The sequence below is a fragment of the Scyliorhinus torazame genome, chromosome 16 (genome assembly GCF_047496885.1).
Source record: "Scyliorhinus torazame isolate Kashiwa2021f chromosome 16, sScyTor2.1, whole genome shotgun sequence".
Taxonomy (NCBI): Eukaryota; Metazoa; Chordata; class Chondrichthyes; order Carcharhiniformes; family Scyliorhinidae; genus Scyliorhinus; species Scyliorhinus torazame.
In genome coordinates, this window is record NC_092722.1 from 40717330 (window position 1) to 40738634 (window position 21305).

The 21305-nt window shown below is 49.2% G+C and overlaps 1 protein-coding gene across 6 annotated transcripts in view; it reads right to left on the minus strand.

Annotated features, from left to right (window-relative positions):
- Positions 1-21305, minus strand: part of kazna (kazrin, periplakin interacting protein a) — a 798970-nt gene that overhangs the window by 48056 nt on the left and 729609 nt on the right. For all 6 annotated transcript variants that reach the window (XM_072478390.1, XM_072478389.1, XM_072478391.1 and 3 more), the window contains 4 exons: positions 13042-13160; positions 10401-10632; positions 6894-6995; positions 1080-1246 (listed from right to left, as the gene is read on the minus strand). In XM_072478390.1, the coding sequence (XP_072334491.1) occupies positions 1080-1246; positions 6894-6995; positions 10401-10632; positions 13042-13160 (620 nt within the window). The remainder of the gene's footprint in view (positions 1-1079; positions 1247-6893; positions 6996-10400; positions 10633-13041; positions 13161-21305) is intronic.

The following is a 21305-nucleotide window of genomic DNA, read 5'->3' on the forward strand; positions in this document are numbered from 1 at the left end:
TTTGCACGTTCTTCCCGCGTCTGCGTGGGTTTCCTCCGGGTGCTCTGGTTTCCTCCCACAGTCCAAAAATGTGCAGGTTTGCTGGATTGGCCATGCTAAATAGCCTCTTAGTGTCCAAAGGTCAGGTGGGGTTGCGGGGATTGGGGGGGGGGGGGGGGGGGGGGGGAGAAGGGGGGGGGGGGGCTGTGGCCTGGATAGGGTGTTTTCGGAGGGTCAGTGAAGACTCAATGGGTCGAATGGCCCCCTTCCGCACTGTAGGGATTCTGTGAATCTATGAATGGAAAATGGAAGGGGGACATCCGTGAGTAACTTTGCCAGTGTTATCCTCAATGTTGGAATTTTCCAATGTTTCATATTACAAATCGGAGGCAGATGAACAGGGTGGGTGAGGAACAGACATTTCATTCCATCTCGGAGAATGTTTTCATGCAAGGCAGTGGGAGAGAGCAGTTTTAAACCCCCTCCAGTGAAGTACTGAAGAAGGAGGCATTACACCGCGATCTCATCTCTAAAAGACCCCATGACACTGTTTTGAGGAAGAGCAGGGGTGACACCCCTGGTGTCCTGGACAATCTTTCCCCCTCAGTCAACGCGACAAAGAAACCAAAAATCTAGGTCACTGCTGCGGGAGCCTGCTGTGCGAAAATTGGCTGCTGCATTTCCTACATTACAACAGTGGCTATGCTTCAAAAACATTTCACTGGCTGTAAAACGGTGTGAGAGGTCCAATATTGTGAACGACGCTATGTAAATGCATGCCTTTCCTTTTTTTAATAATATTGGTAAAGGAAATGGAAAATAATCAAGTTAGTAAAGAGGAACGCATTAAGACTTAAAACATTTTAAACAAGGAAAGAACAAATGAACAGACTCTGAAATATAATTGTAAAGTGGAGGGTTGATAGTGTGGTGCATCTCTCCATTTACTTTACCAGCAAGTAGTTTGGTAGGACCGACTGCCAGGCTGCATGACCACATCAAAGTTAAATACTCAATGAAACATTTGACTGACACCTGCTGCTTTACCTGCGCTCCCCAATGGATGCCCCGGTTATCAGCTCGACAGTACCAAATCCTACCTGGCGGGATTGACGATTAGGTTTAGTTCTTCAAAGAGATGCCGCCTGATAATGTGCTTGTTGCTGGGAATTCCTAGGGCCGTTGCCATGGCTTCCGAGTTAAAGGTCGGTTCAAGGACGAGCACCGCACCATGGATCCCGCTGTTCAGAAGGTTGTCTGCATATTCCTGATTAGGGCAGAAACAAGGCTGAGCACTGATGAGTGAGCACTGTGAAAACTATCCCGAGCCACGGGCAGCAATAGAGGACAGTTAAAGGCAAGGGGAGGCCAGATCATGCCCATTCTACATTCTAAAGACTACTTTTCGGAAGGTTATTTTATCAAATGGTTACCTGGATGGAGAGTCATTGAGTTGCTTGCTGACATTCCTGCCAGGCAGTGTCTTGGAGCAGCACCATAGAGGACACGGGTGACTGGGAGTGTACCCAGAGCCACACATGTTGTTACCAGCCGGGTGAGCTTGTGGTAAATTGCCTGGTACTGAATGGCTCTCAGCTGAGACAGGTCCAAAGTTGCGCACTCCCCATCCCCAAACCACACACCCTCTCCCCACAAATAAAGGAAACTGTAGGACTAATGGTGACTTGGCTCGATAGTGTAAACTGGGTAATAGCGAGTCGTCAGTCCAATTTCCACCCGCCCCCCTTTCTATTTCCATCGGCATCAACTGACTGCGAGAGCAGGAAAGCCTGAGGCCTACATGTCAGTTCCAGTCACCCTGATGACAGTAAATTCTCAGATGGGCTGCTGGGGGAGGTGGAGGTTGTGTGTGTGTGGGGGGGATCCAGTCCTGAGGTGAGGCAGATGGAGGAAAGGATTTAGCCTTCGAAGATAGCTTGCCTATTCCCAGCCACACATCCCCTCAGGCTGTGGAAGGGCAGCTCCAGTCATGGAGCCAGGATACATTAGAATGAGGCATTTCTGACAGCTTTGTTCGGCCTGTCTGAGTTCACACCACAGAGGAAGCACATTAGCAAGACTCATTAAGGAGCACTGCACTGTCAGAAATGTCATCCTTCCAGCGAGACAACAGTCATTATGAGGCTCTGCCTGCAGCCGATGTCGGAGATCCCCCGTCACTCTTTGGAGGAGAGCAGGGATTCTCCTCGTGCCCTTGGCCAACGTTGCTCCCTCAACCAAGGCCATCCAAAATCTATTTGTGAAAAATGAAATGCTGCATTTAGAAACGAAGAAATGCGAGTTGGGCCACTCAGCTCCAGGGAAAAGCTAGGGTAGTGTCCTCGGCATGTTAGAAGAAGAAGTTCTCAAGAAGGATCACAACCTGAGGCATTAGCAACACCCATTTGAATTTATATAGCACCTCTATTATCCCAAGGCACTTCACAGGAGTGTCAGCAAACAGACTTTCACACCGAGTTACATAAGGAGATAGATGACCAGAAGCTTGGTCAGAAGGGTTTTAAGAAGCATAGGACAGAAGGAAAGGAAGAGGGCCAGAGATACGGATTATTAAAGATACGGAGGGAAGTGGTGACTGGCCTATTGTGCCATTTCACTCAGAAAAGTAAATTGTCTTCAGATTTTCCAGTTGAACAGCTTCAGTGGTTCACCACAGACAAGGGTGAATGATTTATTTCTGTTGTCTTTTTGACGTTTATTCCATGCTTGCAATATATTTTGGAAAGTATTGTCTATGCCCCTGCACATCCTGAGGGGATGTGTGGCTGGGAATAGGCGAGCTATCTTCGAAGGCTAAACCCTTTGGCTCCAGTCTGCCAGACTGCCTCTCCTCAGGACTGGATGCCCACCCCCCAACCCCCACCCCTAGCCAGCAGCCCATCTGAGAATTTACTGTCATCAGGGTGCCAGGAACTGACATGTAGGCCTCAGGCTTTCCTGCTCTCGCAGTCAGTTGATGCCGATGGAAATGGAAATGGGGGCGGGTGAGATGAGGGAAGATCCTGGTGCAACTTCAGCAGCAACTATGTTCATTCATGTCTTTTTTATTGCTTGCGGAATCTTTCTCTGCATCAATTAGCCACTGATTTTAACCACTCCACCATTCTTGCAGTGCCTTCTATGTCCTATGGGCACCGCAGGGTCTGGGGCGTTTTTATTTGGTTCACATTTTGGTTTGATGTTTTAAGTTTCCTTTGAGGTATGCTTTTGTTAATATCCTCCCTTTAAGAGGGCAACCTTTTTATTTGCCCATTCTTTTGTTAGTTTTGTTCACTTGTTTGGTATAAAAACAGGATTGGCAGCTTTAGTTGCCACGGCCCTTACCTCTGGAATTCCCTCCCTATGATCCTTGGCCTCGCGACCTTGCTTCCCTCTTTTAACCCACTCCTCAAAACCTGTCTCTTTGATCAAGCTTTTTTTAAAAAAAATTTATTTTTAATTCTCCTCCTTTTTCACATTTTCTCCCACATTTACACCCATCAACAATAAACATTAATCAGCAAGATATGTCAATCCCCATAATAACAACGATCCCATCCGCCCACCAACCCCCAAACCTCAGCCCACATGTTTACATAAACAAATGACACAAAGGAATCAGGGATTACCCATAGTCACCCTTAATCTACACAGCCCCCCCCCCCCCACCAGCCCCCCCCCCACCCCACCAGCCCCCCCCCCCCCAAACTAATGTTCGATGTTATCCAGTTCTTGAAAGTGCATAATAAAAGTGCCCATGACTTGTAGAACCCCTCCGAGCTTCCCCTCAGTTCGAACTTAACCTTCTCAAGGGTCAACAGGTCCCCCCGCCACGCCAGGGCACTGGGTGGAGAGGCTGCTCTCCATCCCAGCAGGATCCGCCTTTGGGCGATCAACGAGGTGAAGGCTATGACATCTGCCTCCGCTCCCGTTTCCAACCCTGGCTGGTCCGACACCCCGAATATGGCCTCCTGGGGACCCGGGTCCAGTTTCACACGCACAACCTTGGAAATTACCCTAAACACCTCCTTCCAGTACTCCCCTAGCTTTGGACAGGACCAAAACATATGAACGTGATTCGCGGGCCCCCCCCCCCGCAACGCTCACACACATCCTCTACTCCTTCAAAAAATCGGCTCATCCTCGCCATCGTGAGGTGCGCTCTATATACCACCTTCAGCTGTATCAGCCCCAACCTCGCACATGAGGTGGAGGCATTCACTCTCCGGAGCACCTCACACCAGACCCTCTCCTCTATAACCTCTCCCAGCTCTTCCTCCCACTTTGCTTTGATCCCTTCCAGTGGTGCCTTAATCCTCTTCCAGAATAGCTCCGTACACCGCTGACACTGCCCCCTTCTCCAGTCCCCTTGTCGTCAACACCTCCTCCAGCAATGTGGAGGCCGGTTCCTCTGGGAAGCTCTGTATCTCCTTCATGGCAAAATCCCGAACCTGCATGTACCTAAACACTTCTCCCTGCTTCCAGCTCCCTCAATCCTGCAAACCGACCCCGAAGAAACAAATCTTTTAGCGTCTTAATCCCCTTCTCTTCCCATTTCCGAAAACTTCCATCCCACCTCCCTGGCTCAAATCTGTGGTTCCCCCGAATCGGCATTTCCCTTGACCCTGCCCCCAACCCGAAGTGTTGGCGAAACTGCCTCCAGATTTTCAATGAAGCTATTATTACCGGACACCCTGAATATTTCCCCGGAGCTATCGGGAGCGGCGCTGTTGCAAGTGCCTTCAGCCCCGACCCCCTGCACAAACTCTCCTCCATTCTGACCTACTGAGAATCCACCCCTCGGACCCAGCTCCGCACTTTCTCCACGTTCGCCACCCAGTAGTACAACAAGTTCGGGAGACCCAAACCCCCTGCCTGCCTTCCCCTCTGTAGCAGCACCTTTCTCACTCTGGCCACCTTCCCTCCCCATATGAATGAGGTAATCCTTCCCTCAATCTCCCTGAAAAAAGACTTTAGCAGGAAAATCGGTAGGCATTGAAAAATAAACAGGAATCGCGGCAACACATTCATTTTAACCGCCTGTACCCGACCCGCCAGTGACAGAGGAAGGCCGTCCCACCTTGCCAGATCGGCTTTCACTCTCCCCACCATACTAGTGATGTTGTACCCCCACTCCCGGGCAACCTGCACCCCCAGATACCTAAAATGAGCCCCTGCTCTACGGAATGGCAGCCCCCCCACCCCTGCCCCCACCCCCGGCCGATTGATCAAGCTTTTGATCATCTGACCCAATATCTCTTTTTATGGCTCAGTGCTCACACTTTATTTTCTGACTCTACTGAGAAGAACTTTGAGGCATTTTACTATCTTAAAGGCGCTATATCGACATAAGTTGTTGTTGTCGTTGCCACCATGACTTCCTGAAGTGACATATGGTTGTGAAGTATTTTGCAGGTGGGTAGCTTGAAAAATATAAAATATTTCTTTATTTGCCTGAGGCTAAAAATAGTCAACATTTGCAAACATCGAGTGAAGGTGGGCCCAGGCCTATTGGGCCGGGTCAGCAACTCTCCCAGGCTACCCTGGAGCCTCCAGGAATTATAGATTTTTTTTCTTTCTTTTTAAAAATAAATTTATAGAGTACCCAATTATTTTTATTTTTTTCCAATTAAGGGGCAATTTAGCATGGCCAAACCACCTAACCTGCACATCTTTGGGTTGTGGGGGTGGAACCCTCGCAGACATGAGGAGAACGTGCAAACTCCACACGGACAGTGACCCAGGGCCGGGATTCGAACCCGGGTCCTCAGCGCCGCAGTTCCAGTGCTAACCATTGTGCCACATGCCGCCCTCAGGGATTATAGATTTATCTTATGGAAATGCCTGGGGCCAACCCCAGGGGCATTATGGGTGTGCTTTTTAAAAAATGCTTTTATTTAAAAGTGTTCACTTTTTAATCATGTACAACATTAGAGACAGGGAAACAATGGTTTGACCAACAGTCAGGAACTGTCCAATTGGTTAATATTTGCTCCCCAAGGGCCACATGGGGTGCAGTGGTCAGCATTGGGACTACGGCGCTGAGGACTCAGGTTCGAATTCCGGCCTAGGGCCACTGTCCGTGTGGAGTTTGGACATTCTCCCCGTGTCTCCATGGGTTTCACCCCCACAACCCAAAGATGTGCAGGTTAGCTGGATTGGATATGCTAAATTGCCCCTTAATTGGAAAAATAAATAATTGGGTACTCTAAATTTTTTAAAAAAAAAAATATTTGCTTCCCAGTTGGTGAGGGGCGGTACCATGGTGATGGACTGTTGGGAACCAATGGGAGGAGCGTGGGGGTGGGGCAGTTTGAGGCAGTAGGTCATGTGATAAAACCTCCAGGGATATGTCCACGCAGAGTTAGGATGGGGGAGACAGAAAAACAATTTTTGTGACCTCCATGCTATCTGCTGCACATGTTTCTGACGCAGCCTCACATGTCCATGTCCTGTGCTAATGCTCATACTCAGGAGCCGGTATTATCTCAGTGGCACTGCCCAGGGCTGACGGTGGGAGTTATGGCCTGGATGGGCAGAGTCTGAAATAGTGTTGGGGCCTAAGTGATGTCATCTGACTCCCCCCGACTTGCACTGTGTGGTTGTGGTGGTTTCTGACCCGCAGAACTCCAAGTCTACCTGAAAATTGGAGGGGGCGCCAAAGAAGCCCTGGGGTGAGCTGCTGTTCCATTTTAATGCCACCCGTGCTCACCCTTGAGAGCCAACAGGTCGGTAATGAGGTGAGAACCGCCCTACGACTATTCCCTGACATTCCCCCGTCCTTATCCTCGGGGAGGTGTCAACACAAAATAGCAGAAAGAAAATGTTGGTGCAGACAGATTAAATGATCGCCCCTAACATCAGCCATATCCAGACCGGTATCCTGTATGGTGGAGCGGACTGGGATCGCCTACCTTCAGATCAATCTCCCTCACCCACTTAATGACTCTCTGGTTTGTCCAAACCAACGGATCAACATTGTGATTTTCACACCAGGTTCTTCTTTCGTGTAAAATCTGTAAACAAGAGACACTCGATAAATACCAAAGATTTATTTATTTGACAGAGGACAAAACCAGGCAAAATGTGCAAAGAAGTCGAGAGAAGCTGGGGCCTAGCCCACTGGGCAGGGTCGCCCAACTCTCCAGGGTTATCCTGCAGCCTCCAGGAATTAATGGTTAACCTTCTGGAAATGGCTGAGGTCAACACAGGAGAAAAACCATAGGGACATTATGTGTGCGCTTTTTAAAATAATTATCCTCAAACAGTTTCACTTTTTAGGCGTGGTCAATATTGCAGACAGAGAAAGAACTGTGTGACTAACAGTCAGGAACTGTCCGGTGGATAACCAATGGGATGAGTGCAGACGTGGGACACCTTCAGGCACTGAGTAACCATTACAGGCCCATTTCCCCACCCATCAGCACTAATTGAGGTGTGGGTCTATAGGGAGAATCTATTTCCTCTGCTGGGTTAATCCAGAACGGCGGGGGGGATACCAGGAGGTATGGAACCGGATGGACAAATACAGTAATGAAGCCAATCATGATCTAATTGAATGGTGGAACCAGGTCAAGTGGCCTGTTCCAGCTCCTATGTTCCAATCGTTGTCATTGGAGACAGAGAGCACGAAACGCAGGCCCAACGTCCTCAGGCAGGGTTAACGTTTCAGGTAGCGACAATGGTGATAAAAATCAGAATGTCAACTTGACTTTTCACTTCCATGTTTCCTGCATGTCCTGTCCTGGTCTCATTTTGCTGTGGGTTGGATACAGGGGCATGTTTGAATTTGGCATTGGGTGAAATGTGGGCAGTTCAACAGCTAGCATGGATAAATAAAAGCCAGTGAGGAAATGGAGCCTGCGCTCGAACCGTATTACCTCTTCCACACCCAGTCTTCAGTTTAAATATCAAAAAAGAACACAGAAACAGCAGCAGGCCATCCATGACAAGAGCAGTACATTGAGAAATTATTTGCCTTGTGAAACAAGGGTGGCACAGTGGTTAGGACTGCTGCCTCACAGCGCCAGAGACCTTGAGTTCGATTCCAGCCTTGGGTGACTGTGCAGAGTCTGCACGTTCTCCCCGTGTCTGTGTGGGTTTCCTCCGGGTGCTCCGGTTTCCTCCCATAGTCCAGATGTGCAGGTTAGGTGGATTGGCCACGATAAATTGCCCCTGAGTGTTCAAAAGGTTAGGTGGGGGAGTGGGCTTAGGTAGGGTGCTCTTTTGGAGCGTCGGTGCAGACTCGATGGGCCAAATGGCCTCCTCTTGCACTGTGGGGATTCTATGATTCTACAATTTAACTATTTCTCCTCATCAAATCTCAGGAAACTATTATAATATTCAGAGCGCAGGTGCAAATTCCTATAGCTTGGGCTAGTTTAGTCTAAGGTAGAATTGCATCGCTTTATCTTTCCAGGATTTCCTTAAATATTCCCTTGTTCAAAACAAGCACTCTCTGTTTTATATCATTTTCATTAAATGTTGTTCACAGATGCTAATTAATTTGCTCTCCTCTGTCTTTCACTGCTCAGATTAGTTTCTTTATCTCTGTCCTCCGTGGTCAGCATGGTGGCGCAGTGGTTAGCACTGCTGCCTCACGGCACTGAGGTCCCAGGTTCAATCCCGGCTCTGGGTCACTGTCCGTGTGGAGTTTGCACATTCTCCCCGTGTTTGCGTGGGTTTCGCCCCCACAACCAAAAAAAATATATGTGCAAGGTAGGTGGATTGAACACGCTAAATTGCCCCTTAACTGGAAAAAATGAATTGGGTACTCTACATTTTTAAAAAAAAGTTTAAAAAATAATAATCTCTGTCCTCCGCGCTTCCCCTCACCCTCATTTCTCCTCCGAGCAGTATAACCATTCTCCTCATCTCTCCATCATCTATCTCTTGTGTATCGGGAGAGGAATCTGCTGCCTCTCTTAAATTAAACAAGAACATGTCAGAAAGACACAAAGGCTCCAGCACATTCAGATAGGGAAGGGAGTGCAGTTTTCCAGTACTTGGTCCATAGCCTCGTACACTATTGGCATTTCAAGTGCTCATCTAAATGCTTCTTAAATGTTGTAAGGATTCCCGCCTCTACCCCCCTTTCAGGCAGTGAGTTCCAGAATCCCACCACCCTCTGGGTGAAAATGTTTTTTCCTCACATTCCCTCTAAATCTCTGACCCCTTACCTGAAATCTATATCTTTCTTGCTCTGGGAGCTACCATCATACATCCCATTATTACAAGAACAAATACCAGCTCTCTGCTGAGCTGAGTTATCCTCAGATTTCCTGCATCTCAGACAAATAGGGGCTGGTTTAGCACAGTGGGCTAAATAGCTGGCTTGGTAAGCAGAACAAGGCCAGCAGCGCGGGTTCAATTCCCGTACTGGCCTCCCTGAACAGGCGCCGGAATGTGGCGACTAGGGGCTTTTCACAGTAACTTAATTGAAGCCTACTTGTGACAATAAGCTATGATTATTATTAATAAATAAAACTCAGATCAAGCAAAGGCTAAAAAGCTGCAGCTTCTTCCTCAAGTTAAATTCTAATAATTAAAACTCAACAAATCCCCAGGCCAGCCTACCTATTATAATCAGAGTGACCCTCCTGCTGGACCTCACAGTGGAGCAACATAAGAACATAAGAACTAGGAGCAGGAGTAGGCCATCTGGCCCTTCGGGCCTGCTCCGCCATTCAATGAGATCATGGCTGATCTTTTGTGGACTCAGCTCCACTTTCCCGCCCAAATATGGCTCCCTCGTGCCACTTGTCCGAAAGTGTACACTGTTTGCCAAACAATGACATACTGACAGGATTTGCACAGAAGGCACACACTGGTGATCAGGGATTTACCTAAGCTGGCCTTGGCTGGCATTGTGGGATGTGAGGGAGCAGCTGAAGGGTTCCTCACAGCTGCGAGGTGTGTAAATATAAATCAGTGCTCCTTGTGGATTCAATCGAAGCACTTTGGTGTCCGAGAGAGTAGAGTGTCTGACGCTGGTCTCCCACATGGGCGGGAGACAGGGGCTGAGCAGCACTTCCTGCCACGGCAGCAGTAATGGCGCCACAATGGGTCAAGTTGGGTGAGTTCCCGGAGCCCCAGTGACAGGCCCCAGTAAAGATTCAATGCCTTCCTATGCGAGGTTTGATGGAAAAGAGAGTGAACAAACCGGTGCAGAGGACCATTCCGTTTATTGTGTCCCCGCTGGTTCTTTAAAAGAGAACTCCAATGCTTCTGTGGATCTTCCACTTCACATATTTGTCCGATTCCCTTTTGAAAGTTACTCATGAATCTGCTGCCACCGCCCTTTCGGGCAACACATTCCAGATCATAACTGTGAAAAAAGGGTCTCATTGTACCTCTGGGTCTTGTATCTGAAAGGAGTCAGCAGATGTTTTCATTCTCACACAAACACACACACACCTCACCTCTCTGTCGAACTCCCACTGTCGGAACAGCTCAATGGCCAGCAGGAGACTGATCTGGTGAAATTTCTTTGACACATTCAAGTACTTCTCCAGATCCCGCTTTGTCAGTGAGTTCAGCACTCGGCCGTCGACAAGGTGGTTGTGGAAAGCCTGGGAGTACTGCAGGAGGCCCACATCATTCAGCCATGCTTTGGCAACCCAATGGTGGTCCAGCTCTGAGGCCTTGGACAACCTGCAGAGATAATAACCGGTTCAGACAGAAATGCTGTCAGCTTTGCTGTAATCACCGCCCGGTATACAGTTAGTTTGACATTTACTCTGTCATGTGAAAAGGTTAGGGTGTCTTCAGGGCAAAAAAGGTCCAGTGAGGCATAACCACCCTTCCAGTTGGTTGCCTCCAATAGAGAATAGAGGTCAAAGGTCAGCATAGTCTGAGTCCCTCCCACAATGCATTGCACGTGCAGTGAAGTGAGATGCCATAATGTTCGGTTTTGCACAGCAAATTTAAGCTTTTGGGGAGAGGGAAAGAGGCTGGTAGGTCTCAATGACATTTTTGTCAAGGCAACGAGCCATGGGCAGCACGGTGGCACAGCGGTGGGCATTGCTGTCTCACAGCGCCAGGGACACGGGTTCAATTCTGACCTTGGGTGGCTGTGTAGAGTTTGTACATTCTCCCCGTGTCTGCATGAGTTTCTTCCCACAATCCAAAGATGTGCCGGTTAAGAGAATTGGCCATGATCAGTTCACGGGGTTACTGGGATAGGGCGGGGGTGTGGGCATAGGTTGAGTGCTCTTTTGGAGGATCGGTGCAGACTTGATGGGTTGAATGGCCTCCTTCAGCACTGTGGAAGAGAGGTCAGGTGACATCTCTTAGCCTTCTAGTGTCTGATGTAAACCTGCTTTTCATAGTTTATATTTTTGACCTTCAGTAGTTGGTCTTAGTTTAAGGTTATTCATGAAGGCATTGCCTTCTCAACCTTGGCCCTCGCCTGAGGTGTGGTGACCCTCAGGTTAAACCACCACTAGTCAGCTTTTCCCCTCAAAGGGCAAAGCAGCTTATGGTCATCTGGGACTATGGCAACTTTATCTTTACAGATAAAGTTCCCATAAATTCAATTAGGAAATTCAAGAAGGAAATAGGGAGAGTGCAGGGCCAACATATTCCAATCAAAAAAAAGGGCGGGACCAACAAATCCAGTGAACCCAGGATATCGAGGGATAGACAGCATTGGATAAAAAGAAAAAGGGAGGCTCATGACAGATATCGAGGGCTCAAAACAGCAGAAGCCCTCGAGGCATATATAATGTACATGAGGAAACTTAGAAAGGAAATTCGGAGAGCAAAAAGGCGACAAGAAAGGATACTGGCAGGCAAAATAAAGAAGTTGATTTACAAGTACAGTAAGGGTCAAAGAACATAAGAAGAACATAAGAACTAGGAGCAGGAGTAGGCCATCTGGCCCCTCGAGCCTGCTCCGCCATTCAATGAGATCATGGCTGATCTTTTGTGGACTCAGTTACACTTTCTGGCCCATGATCCCTTTATTCTTCAAAAAACGATCTATCTTTATCTTAAAAACATTTAATGAAGGAGCCTCAACTGCTTCACTGGGCAAGGAATTCCATAGATTCACAACCCTTTGGGTGAAGAAGGATAACAAGGGAAAGAGTAGGCCCATTAAGGACCACAGTGGTAACTTGTGTGTGGGAGCTGGAGGATGGAGCGATAGGCCAAAGGCCTTTTCTGTGTTGTAGGATTCTATGACTCTAATAAATCTGGAATTAAAAGCTAGTCTCAGTAATGGTGGCCATGACAACTCTCATTGATTGTAATAAAAAGCCATCTGACTCAAATGGAGGCACTGGCGTAGTGGTATTGTTACTAGACTCGGTAGACCAGAGACCCAAGTTAATGCTCTGGGGACCTGGGTTCAAATCATGCCATGGTGAAATTGGAATTCATTAAAAATCTGGTGTTAAAATGTCTTAACGATGACCATCAAACCATTGTCGAGCCAGCTGGTTCACTAATGTCCTTAATGGAAGGTCTGCCCTACACCTGACTCCAGACCAGCCGCAGTATCACTGCTGTGGGATATTTCACTTTGGCCTGTGTTTTACAGTCAACAGCAACATGACCGCACACTTTGTTGATCTTGAAGTAATCTACCCACAAACAATTTAGCAATCTCTGTGGTGTGGATTTCCTCTTTCCTGACATCAGTTTGACTCTGATGCCAAGTCAAGGAGATCTCCAGGGATCCAGCAACACTGATGTCAATAGGAAGGGCAAGCAAGGGCGGCACGTTCGTACAGTGGTTAGCACTGCTGCCTACGGCGCAGAGGACCCAGGTTCGACCCCGGCCCTTTTGGATTTCCACGTTTAATTCACATGTGTGGACTCCAGAGGTTGTTGTCAGTGACAGAGGCTTAATGACATTGAACACTGGCAGTTTCACTGTCATCGCCACAAATTCTGAGCCTTTAATTCAAGATGAGAAGGAATTTAATTTTTGCGCGTCCACATCCAACCAGTTTTCACTGATCTTACCAGGGCCCTGTGGCATCTGATGTCAGGAGGCTATCAGCTACCTGTGAAACGCTGATGTTTACATTGTGTAACATCAAGCTCGCTGCTCACCCTTTCCCATTCTCAGCTTCCCGGTAGTCCTCAATTGCAAGCCGCAGTTTGCGCCGGTGCATCGAACTGTTTACTCCCAGGCCCAACTCCAAATCATCATCATTCAGGCTTAACAAGACCTGTGAGAGAAAGGAGAAACAATTAGAACTGATAAGTGCAAGAGGTTTTGCACTGGATCACACACTGATGTCTGCCCTGGAACACACATTGATATCTGCATTCGAACACACACTAATGTCTGCACCGAAACACACACTGATGCCTGCACCGAAACACACACTGATGCCTGCATTGTAACCCACGCTGATGTCTGCACTGGAACGCACACTGATGTCTGCACTGGAACGCACACTGATGTCTGCACTGGAACGCACACTGATGTCTGCCCTGGAACACACACCGATGTCTGCACTGGAACACACATTGATGTCTGCACTGGAACGCACAGTGATGTCTGCACTGGAACACACACTGATGTCTGCACTGGAACGCACACTGATGTCTGCACTGGAACGCACACTGATGTCTGCACTGGAACGCACACTGATGTCTGCACTGGAACGCACACTGATGTCTGCCCTGGAACACACACCGATGTCTGCACTGGAACACACATTGATGTCTGCACTGGAACGCACAGTGATGTCTGCACTGGAACACACACTGATGTCTGCACTGGAACGCACACTGATGTCTGCACTGGAACGCACACTGATGTCTGCACTGGAACACACACTGATGTCTGCACTGGAACACACACTGATGTCTGTATTGGAACACACACTGATATATGCACTGGAACACACACTGAAGTCTGCGCTCTAACACACACTGATATATGCACTGGAACACACTCTGATGTCTGCACTGGAATACACACTGATGCCTGCACTGGAACACACACTGATGTCTGCACTGGAATACACACTGATGCCTGCACTGGAACACACACTGATGTCTGCACTGGAACGCACACTGATGTCTGCACTGGAACGCACACTGATGTCTGCCCTGGAACACACACCGATGTCTGCACTGGAACACACATTGATGTCTGCACTGGAACGCACAGTGATGTCTGCACTGGAACACACACTGATGTCTGCACTGGAACGCACACTGATGTCTGCACTGGAACGCACACTGATGTCTGCACTGGAACACACACTGATGACTGCACTGGAACGCACACTGATGTCTGCACTGGAACGCACACTGATGTCTGCCCTGGAACACACACTGATGTCTGCACTGGAACACACACTGATGTCTGTATTGGAACACACATTGATGTCTGCACTGGAACGCACAGTAATGTCTGCACTGGAACACACACTGATGTCTGCACTGAAACGCACACTGATGTCTGCACTGGAACGCACACTGATGTCTGCACTGGAACACACACTGATGTCTGCACTGGAACACACACTGATGTCTGTATTGGAACACACACTGATGTCTGCACTGGAGCACACACTGATATATGCACTGGAACACACACTGAGCTCTGCGCTCTAACACACACTGATGTCTGCACTGGAACACACACTGATGTCTGCACTGGAACGCACACTGATGTCTGTATTGGAACACACAATGATGTCTGCACTGGAACACACTCTGATGTCTGCACTGGAATACACACTGATGCCTGCACTGGAACACACACTGATGTCTGCACTGGAATACACACTGATGCCTGCACTGGAACACACACTGATGTCTGCACTGGAACACACACTGATGTCTGCACTGGAACGCACACTGATGTCTGCACTGGAACACACACTGTTGTCTGCACTGGAACGCACATTGATGTCTGCACTGGAATGCACACTGATGTCTGCACTGGAACACACACTGATGTCTGCACTGGAACACACACTGATGTCTGCACTGGAACACACACTGATGTCTGCACTGGAACGCACACTGATGTCTGCACTGGAACGCACATTGATGTCTGCACTGGAACACACACTGATGTCTGCACTGGAACACACACTGATGTCTGCACTGGAACACACACTGATGTCTGCACTGGAAATCACAATGATGTCTGCACTGAAACACACATTGATGTCTGCACTGGAACACACACTGATGCCTGCACTGGAACACACACTGATGTCTGCACTGGAACGCACACTGATGTCTGCACTGGAACACACACTGTTGTCTGCACTGGAACGCACATTGATGTCTGCACTGGAATGCACACTGATGTCTGCACTGGAACACACACTGATGTCTGCACTGGAACACACACTGATGTCTGCACTGGAACACACACTGATGTCTGCACTGGAACGCACATTGATGTCTGCACTGGAACACACACTGATGTCTGCACTGGAACACACACTGATGTCTGTATTGGAACACACACTGATGTCTGCACTGGAGCACACACTGGTATATGCACTGGAACACACACTGAGGTCTGCGCTCTAACACACACTGATATATGCAGTGGAACACACACTGATGTCTGCACTGGAACACACACTGATGTCTGCACTGGAACACACACTGATGTCTGCACTGGAACACACATTCATGTCTGCACTGGAACACACATTCATGTCTGCACTGGAACACACACTGATGTCTGCACTGGAACACACACAGATGTCTGCACTGGAACATACACAGATGTCTGCACTGAAACACACACTGATGTCTGCACTGGAACACACACTGATGTCTGCACTGGAACACACACTGATGTCTGCACTGGAACACACACTGATGTCTGCACTGGAACACACATTGATGTCTGCACTGGAACACACACTGATGCCTGCACTGGAACACACATTGATGTCTGCACTGTAACACACATTGATGTCTGCACTAGAACACACACTGATGCCTGCACTGGAACACACATTGATGTCTGCACTGGAACACACACTGATGTCTGCACTGGAACACACACTGATGTCTGCACTGGAACACACATTGATGTCTGCACTAGAACACACACTGATGCCTGCACTGGAACACACACTGATGTCTGCACTGGAACACACACTGATGTCTGCACTGGAACACACACTGATGTCTGCACTGGAACACACACTGATGTCTGCACTGGAACACACACTGATGTCTGCACTGGAATACACACTGATGCCTGCACTGGAACACACACTGATGTCTGCACTGGAACACACACTGATGCCTGCACTGGTACACATACTGCAGTCGACATACACTGGAGTCAGTACTAAAGCAGCTACTGAAGGGGGAACTGGGGCTAGTTTAGCACAGGGCTAAATAGCTGTCTTTTAAAGCAGACCAAGGCAGGCCAGCAGCACGGTTCGATTCCCGTACCAGCCTCCCCAGACAGGCTCCGGAATGTGGCGACTAGGGGCTTTTCACAGTAACTTCATTTGAAGCCGACTCGTGACAATAAGCGATTTTTATTTAATTTTCACTTTTCATTTTTTCACTGCACCGGGCACAGGAGTCTGCACCGAAGCCTGGACACACCTGTAGGGACTAAGGTCTACGGTATCAGTGGGTGTCAAAGCTTCAGGATCAGGTGATCAGAAGGTGCCAAGGCTTCACTTCCCGGAAACCAGTGGGATCCGGAGCATTGGATCAAGGAGAATATCTCACTTTAAAATAGGAAAGTGTATTAGCTAATTAATTAATGCAAGTAGACCAGTTGGAAACTAAAACGCACCACATCAGCCGAAGCCGTGAGAAGTCTCGATTATCTATTAATTTATATTACCCAGTGGCTCAGCAGGGGTCCGTCTATCGTGGTGAGAATGAAGGCCTTATAGTATTGAACTGTGGGTAGGGGAATCATTTATTAAAATCTGCATTTAATGTGAATCTGCGATTAAACACCGGCAATGGTGTTTGTGTGAGATAATATTGTGTTATCATAGATTATCATAGAATTTACAGTGCAGAAGGAGGCCATTCGGCCCGTCGAGTCTGCACCGGCTCTTGGAAAGAGCACCCTACCCAAGGTCAACACCTCCACCCTATCCCCATAACCCAGTAACCCCACCCAACACTAAGGGCAATTTTGGACACTTAGGGCAATTTATCATGGCCAATCCACCTAACCTGCACATCTTTGGACTGTGGGAGGAAACCGGAGCACCCGGAGGAAACCCACGCACACACGGGGAGGATGTGCAGACTCCGCACAGACAGTGACCCAAGCCGCAATCGAACCTGGGACCCTGGAGCTGTGAAGCAATTGTGCTATCCACAATGCTACCGTGCTGCCCGGTATGGATCATATACCAATTGAAAGATGGTCCCGGTCAATCGTGAGTTCCTGCACACAGTGCAGACGGACATTCGCTATAAGTTAGTTTGAAGTCCCTTTAATCATTGAAGTGTTTTGGGCCATTTCCCTCGAGCCGCAGAGTGCAGTCACCAGCAGGTGAAGTGGTGCCCACTCTCCACCAGGTGTCTCCCTTGCTACAGATTCTGTACCCTGCTGTCGGTGACGGGATTACATGTGGATTGGAGACTCAACAACACTTGAACTGTTTAGAAACTGCCTGAACCAGGGGCTGAACTAGGGGCTTTTTACAGTAACTTCATTTGAAGCCTACTTGTGACAATAAGCGATTTTCATTTCATTTCATTCAAAACAGAATTGATTTTGCAATTGGTACAATGGGATTGTCCAGTCCCGCCAAAGTCAATGGCCATTTACACCGCTTGCCCCTACCGCTGCAGGGGAACCCACAGCAGGGAGGGGGGGGGGTTAGGTGGAGTCGACCTCCTCGACGGGACCGGAAGCTCCCGTCAGCAGGAAAGGCTGGAAAATCCCAATCCCAGATTGAGCTCTGGGCCACAGTTCCACAAGATTTCCAGCAACTATCTCAAGTGGACGTGGACACAATGGGGTCGTGACGACACAGAAGGAGGCAATTTGGCCCATCGAATCCATACTGGCTTTCTGTAGAGCAGTCCAGTCGGCCCCATCCCATAGCCCTGCGTGGTTATTTTTCTCAAGTACCCACCCAATTTCCTTTTTCCCTAAAACCTTCAGTCTGTTCTCCCCCCCCCCCCCCCCCCCCCCCCCAAGTCCCTGCACCATCAGCTCATTGGGTGCAGCCTCTCTTTAACACTGGGAGAGTCTGCTGTTCTTTTCCCAGTCATGCCCTGGGTTCGATAGGCCCAGTCTGAACAGGCAAAAGGCTTTTGGTTTAAATGCACGATGGCAGCGCAGTTTGGAACTGGGCCAAACATCCTCTCGGTTGGGGCTTGCACACACAACCTTCCGACCGGGAGACGAGAGACAGTGCTGACAGAAGGAGAGGAGGTCACTTATTCACACTGACCAACCCGGAACACAGGCTGGGATTCTCTACTCCCCCCAGTTGTCAATGGGATTTCCCATTGATGCTCTCCCACGCAGCCTGGAGATAGGAGAACAAAATGTGACCCTCAAAGCCCACCTTCCTTTCAGCCTTTGCCTCTGGTAATTCAAGGTGAATCACACAATTATCAATCTTGGAAATCGAAGAGGGTGAAATATATTAGCACTGCTTCACACAAAGCCTCTTAATTGTACTCCTGCTTCACATCCTGACGGTCTATCTGCAGCGGGTGTCGTTAGTTGGGATGTGTGGAGTTGCCTGGCGGTCAGAGGCTGTGAGGATCCATTCTGCCCATGAGACCTGCAGTAATTGAGTGGCATCAGGCCTCACGTGTAGAGTTGGAGAGGGAAGGGGGAGGTGGTAAGGTGCGAGAGCAGGAATGATGAATTGTGATTGCAAGAGAGTGGAAGATGTGAGAGCGGAAGAGTGAATATGAGAGCATTTGGAGTCAGTAGCCTCGTCTACTTCGGAAACTCGGTTGGCTGTTCGCCGCGTTGGGCACAGTCCCAATCTATCAATTCCAGAAAGAGTGGATAGAGTGAGCGTGTTTCCTCCTGTGGGGAACAGTACGAGGCCATCAATCTAAGGTACGTCAGGGAAGTCAGAGGAGGTTTTTGGCCAGGATTTTCCGTTCATGTTCATGGTGGGCGGGTTTGGCAGCACGAGTGGAAAGTATCGCAAAGTGGAAAGGACCCGACGGTCTAAATGCAGGACGCGATTGTCGCTCCTCCTGTCAGTGGCGGGCCTCGTTTCCCGCTGTTCAACGTCGGGAATCTCATTATAATACATTAGCATATCGCTATCGGGTCCATACGCTGGAATCATACCTGCATGTCAAATAAAGCTTCCACAGTGACGTGATGTGTGAATGGTTTCAAAAGGCGTGCACCTGGCGGGCGAAACTCCATGGGGAGCTCGGAGGGGAGTGCCCTCAAGGTGGGGCAGCGCTCACGGTGTGACTCAGCATCATTGGGGAGGAGGGATGGGGAGGGGGTATGTGTATGGGGGTGGGGGGAGTGACAGTGGGGGGTGAGGGGTGGGAAGTCCCCCCCCCCGGACTTCCTTTCTCTCCCTCATTGCGAGTCACAGACAAGTCTGAACAGCAGTGTATTCAAGGCTGCCTTCTGGTGCCGGGCCTACAGGCCTCTTGGGAGGGCAGTGCAGAGGGAAGGGAAGTCGAGAGCATGGACTCAAGTGTGGTGGGGAGCCAGCACAGACTGAAAGTTCCACACATTCACTGGGGGGGGGAGGGCGTATGGAGGCAGGGTGTAGACAAGGCTAATGGGAAAGCATGCCACTGATCGGTAGCCCACTGCAGCTTTCGGCCATTCAGCTTGAGCTCAATTACCATGCTTGGAGTCAGGCGAGTCACACAGTTGTGCCCACTCAAGCAGCATTTATGGGTGAGAGTGTCAATGATTGCTGCTCAGCATTTAAAACTTGCCACACAGGCTTCCAAATTCTATCACTGCTTTGGTGTGGCTGTGGGCAATGGTACAGCCACACCAGAGGGGATCTAGAGGGCATAGGTTTAAGGTGAGAGGGGAGAGATACAAAAGAGGCCAGAGGGGAAATGTTTTCACCCAGAGGGTGCTAAGCATCTGGAATGAGCTGCCAGAGGCAGTGGTAGAGGCGGGTACAATTTTTTCCTTTAAAAAAGTTAGACAGTTACATGGGCAGGGTGGGTATAAAGGGATATGGGCCAAATACGGGCAAGTGGGACTAGCTTAGTGATAGAAACTGGGCGGCATGGACAAGCTGGGCCGAAGGGCCTGTTTCCTTGCTGTAAACATCTATGATCCTATGACTATATTCCCAGAGAAAGATGGCCATGGCACACTGCCCGAGGATAGCACTCCTAATCCTTGGCTCTGTGCTGAAGCACCTGTTGACAAGTTGAGTGCAAGGTCTTGCAGTGAAGGTTGGGATAATGCCCGAGATGAGAGCTCCGGGTACAGTACAGTGGCCAAAGCTGTCTTCAGTCAATCATGTGGTGTGGGGCGGGGGTCATCCCAACCAGGTTGCGAACTAAGGGCATTAAAGTTGTGACCAGGACATGAGTGAATGGGCTTTGAGAGGCAGCAGCAGGCGATGAATGGACAAAGTGAGGTCCTTAGCAGACAAACACTAACCATCAGGTCTCTCTCTTTCTTACTGCAGTGAGGAGACCATCAGGAACATGGAGCCTGATGCCTCGCTGGCATTTTTGTCGCTTATAAGCACGGGAAAAGAGACAAAGATGTCAATGGAGGAGCCTGCTTCACTAGAGACAGGAGCAGAACCACCGAGGAGGGAGTGGCAGGGTCTGACACAGTGGATGGACCCCAGAGAGCAGTCGCTCAGAGGTGCCTCGCTAGACCCAAGGTGCGCCCAACATAATCAGTGTCCGATAATCAGTGTCGCCGAAGACCACGCATGTCCAGGGAATTGATTGAACACATCTGCCACCTTGATGCCTCAGGGACCTGGAGGTCATCCACTGTTAGTGGTGCTGAAAGTGACTGCGGAGCTCAATTTGTACACCAATGGCTTCTTCCAGGGCTCCACAGGTGACCTCTGTTGGATTTTGCGAACCTCCACACACACGTACATCCAGGAGGTGACAGACCGAATCTTCATGAGGGCACACAACATTATGCATCTCAACTGGGACAAGCAAGCCAGGAAGCAAGAACAAAGAGATTTGCACAGATCTCTGGTTTTCCACAGGTGCAGGGTGCCATCGACTGCACTCATGTGGCACTCAGAGCTCCAGGGCATCAAGCAGTGAAAAATGTGAACCGCAAGGAGTCCCACTCGCTCAATATTCAGCTGGTCTATGACCACATTGAATGCATCCTCCAGATGTGTGCTCGATTCCCAGGGAGCGTGCACGATTCCTACATTCTAAGCCACTTT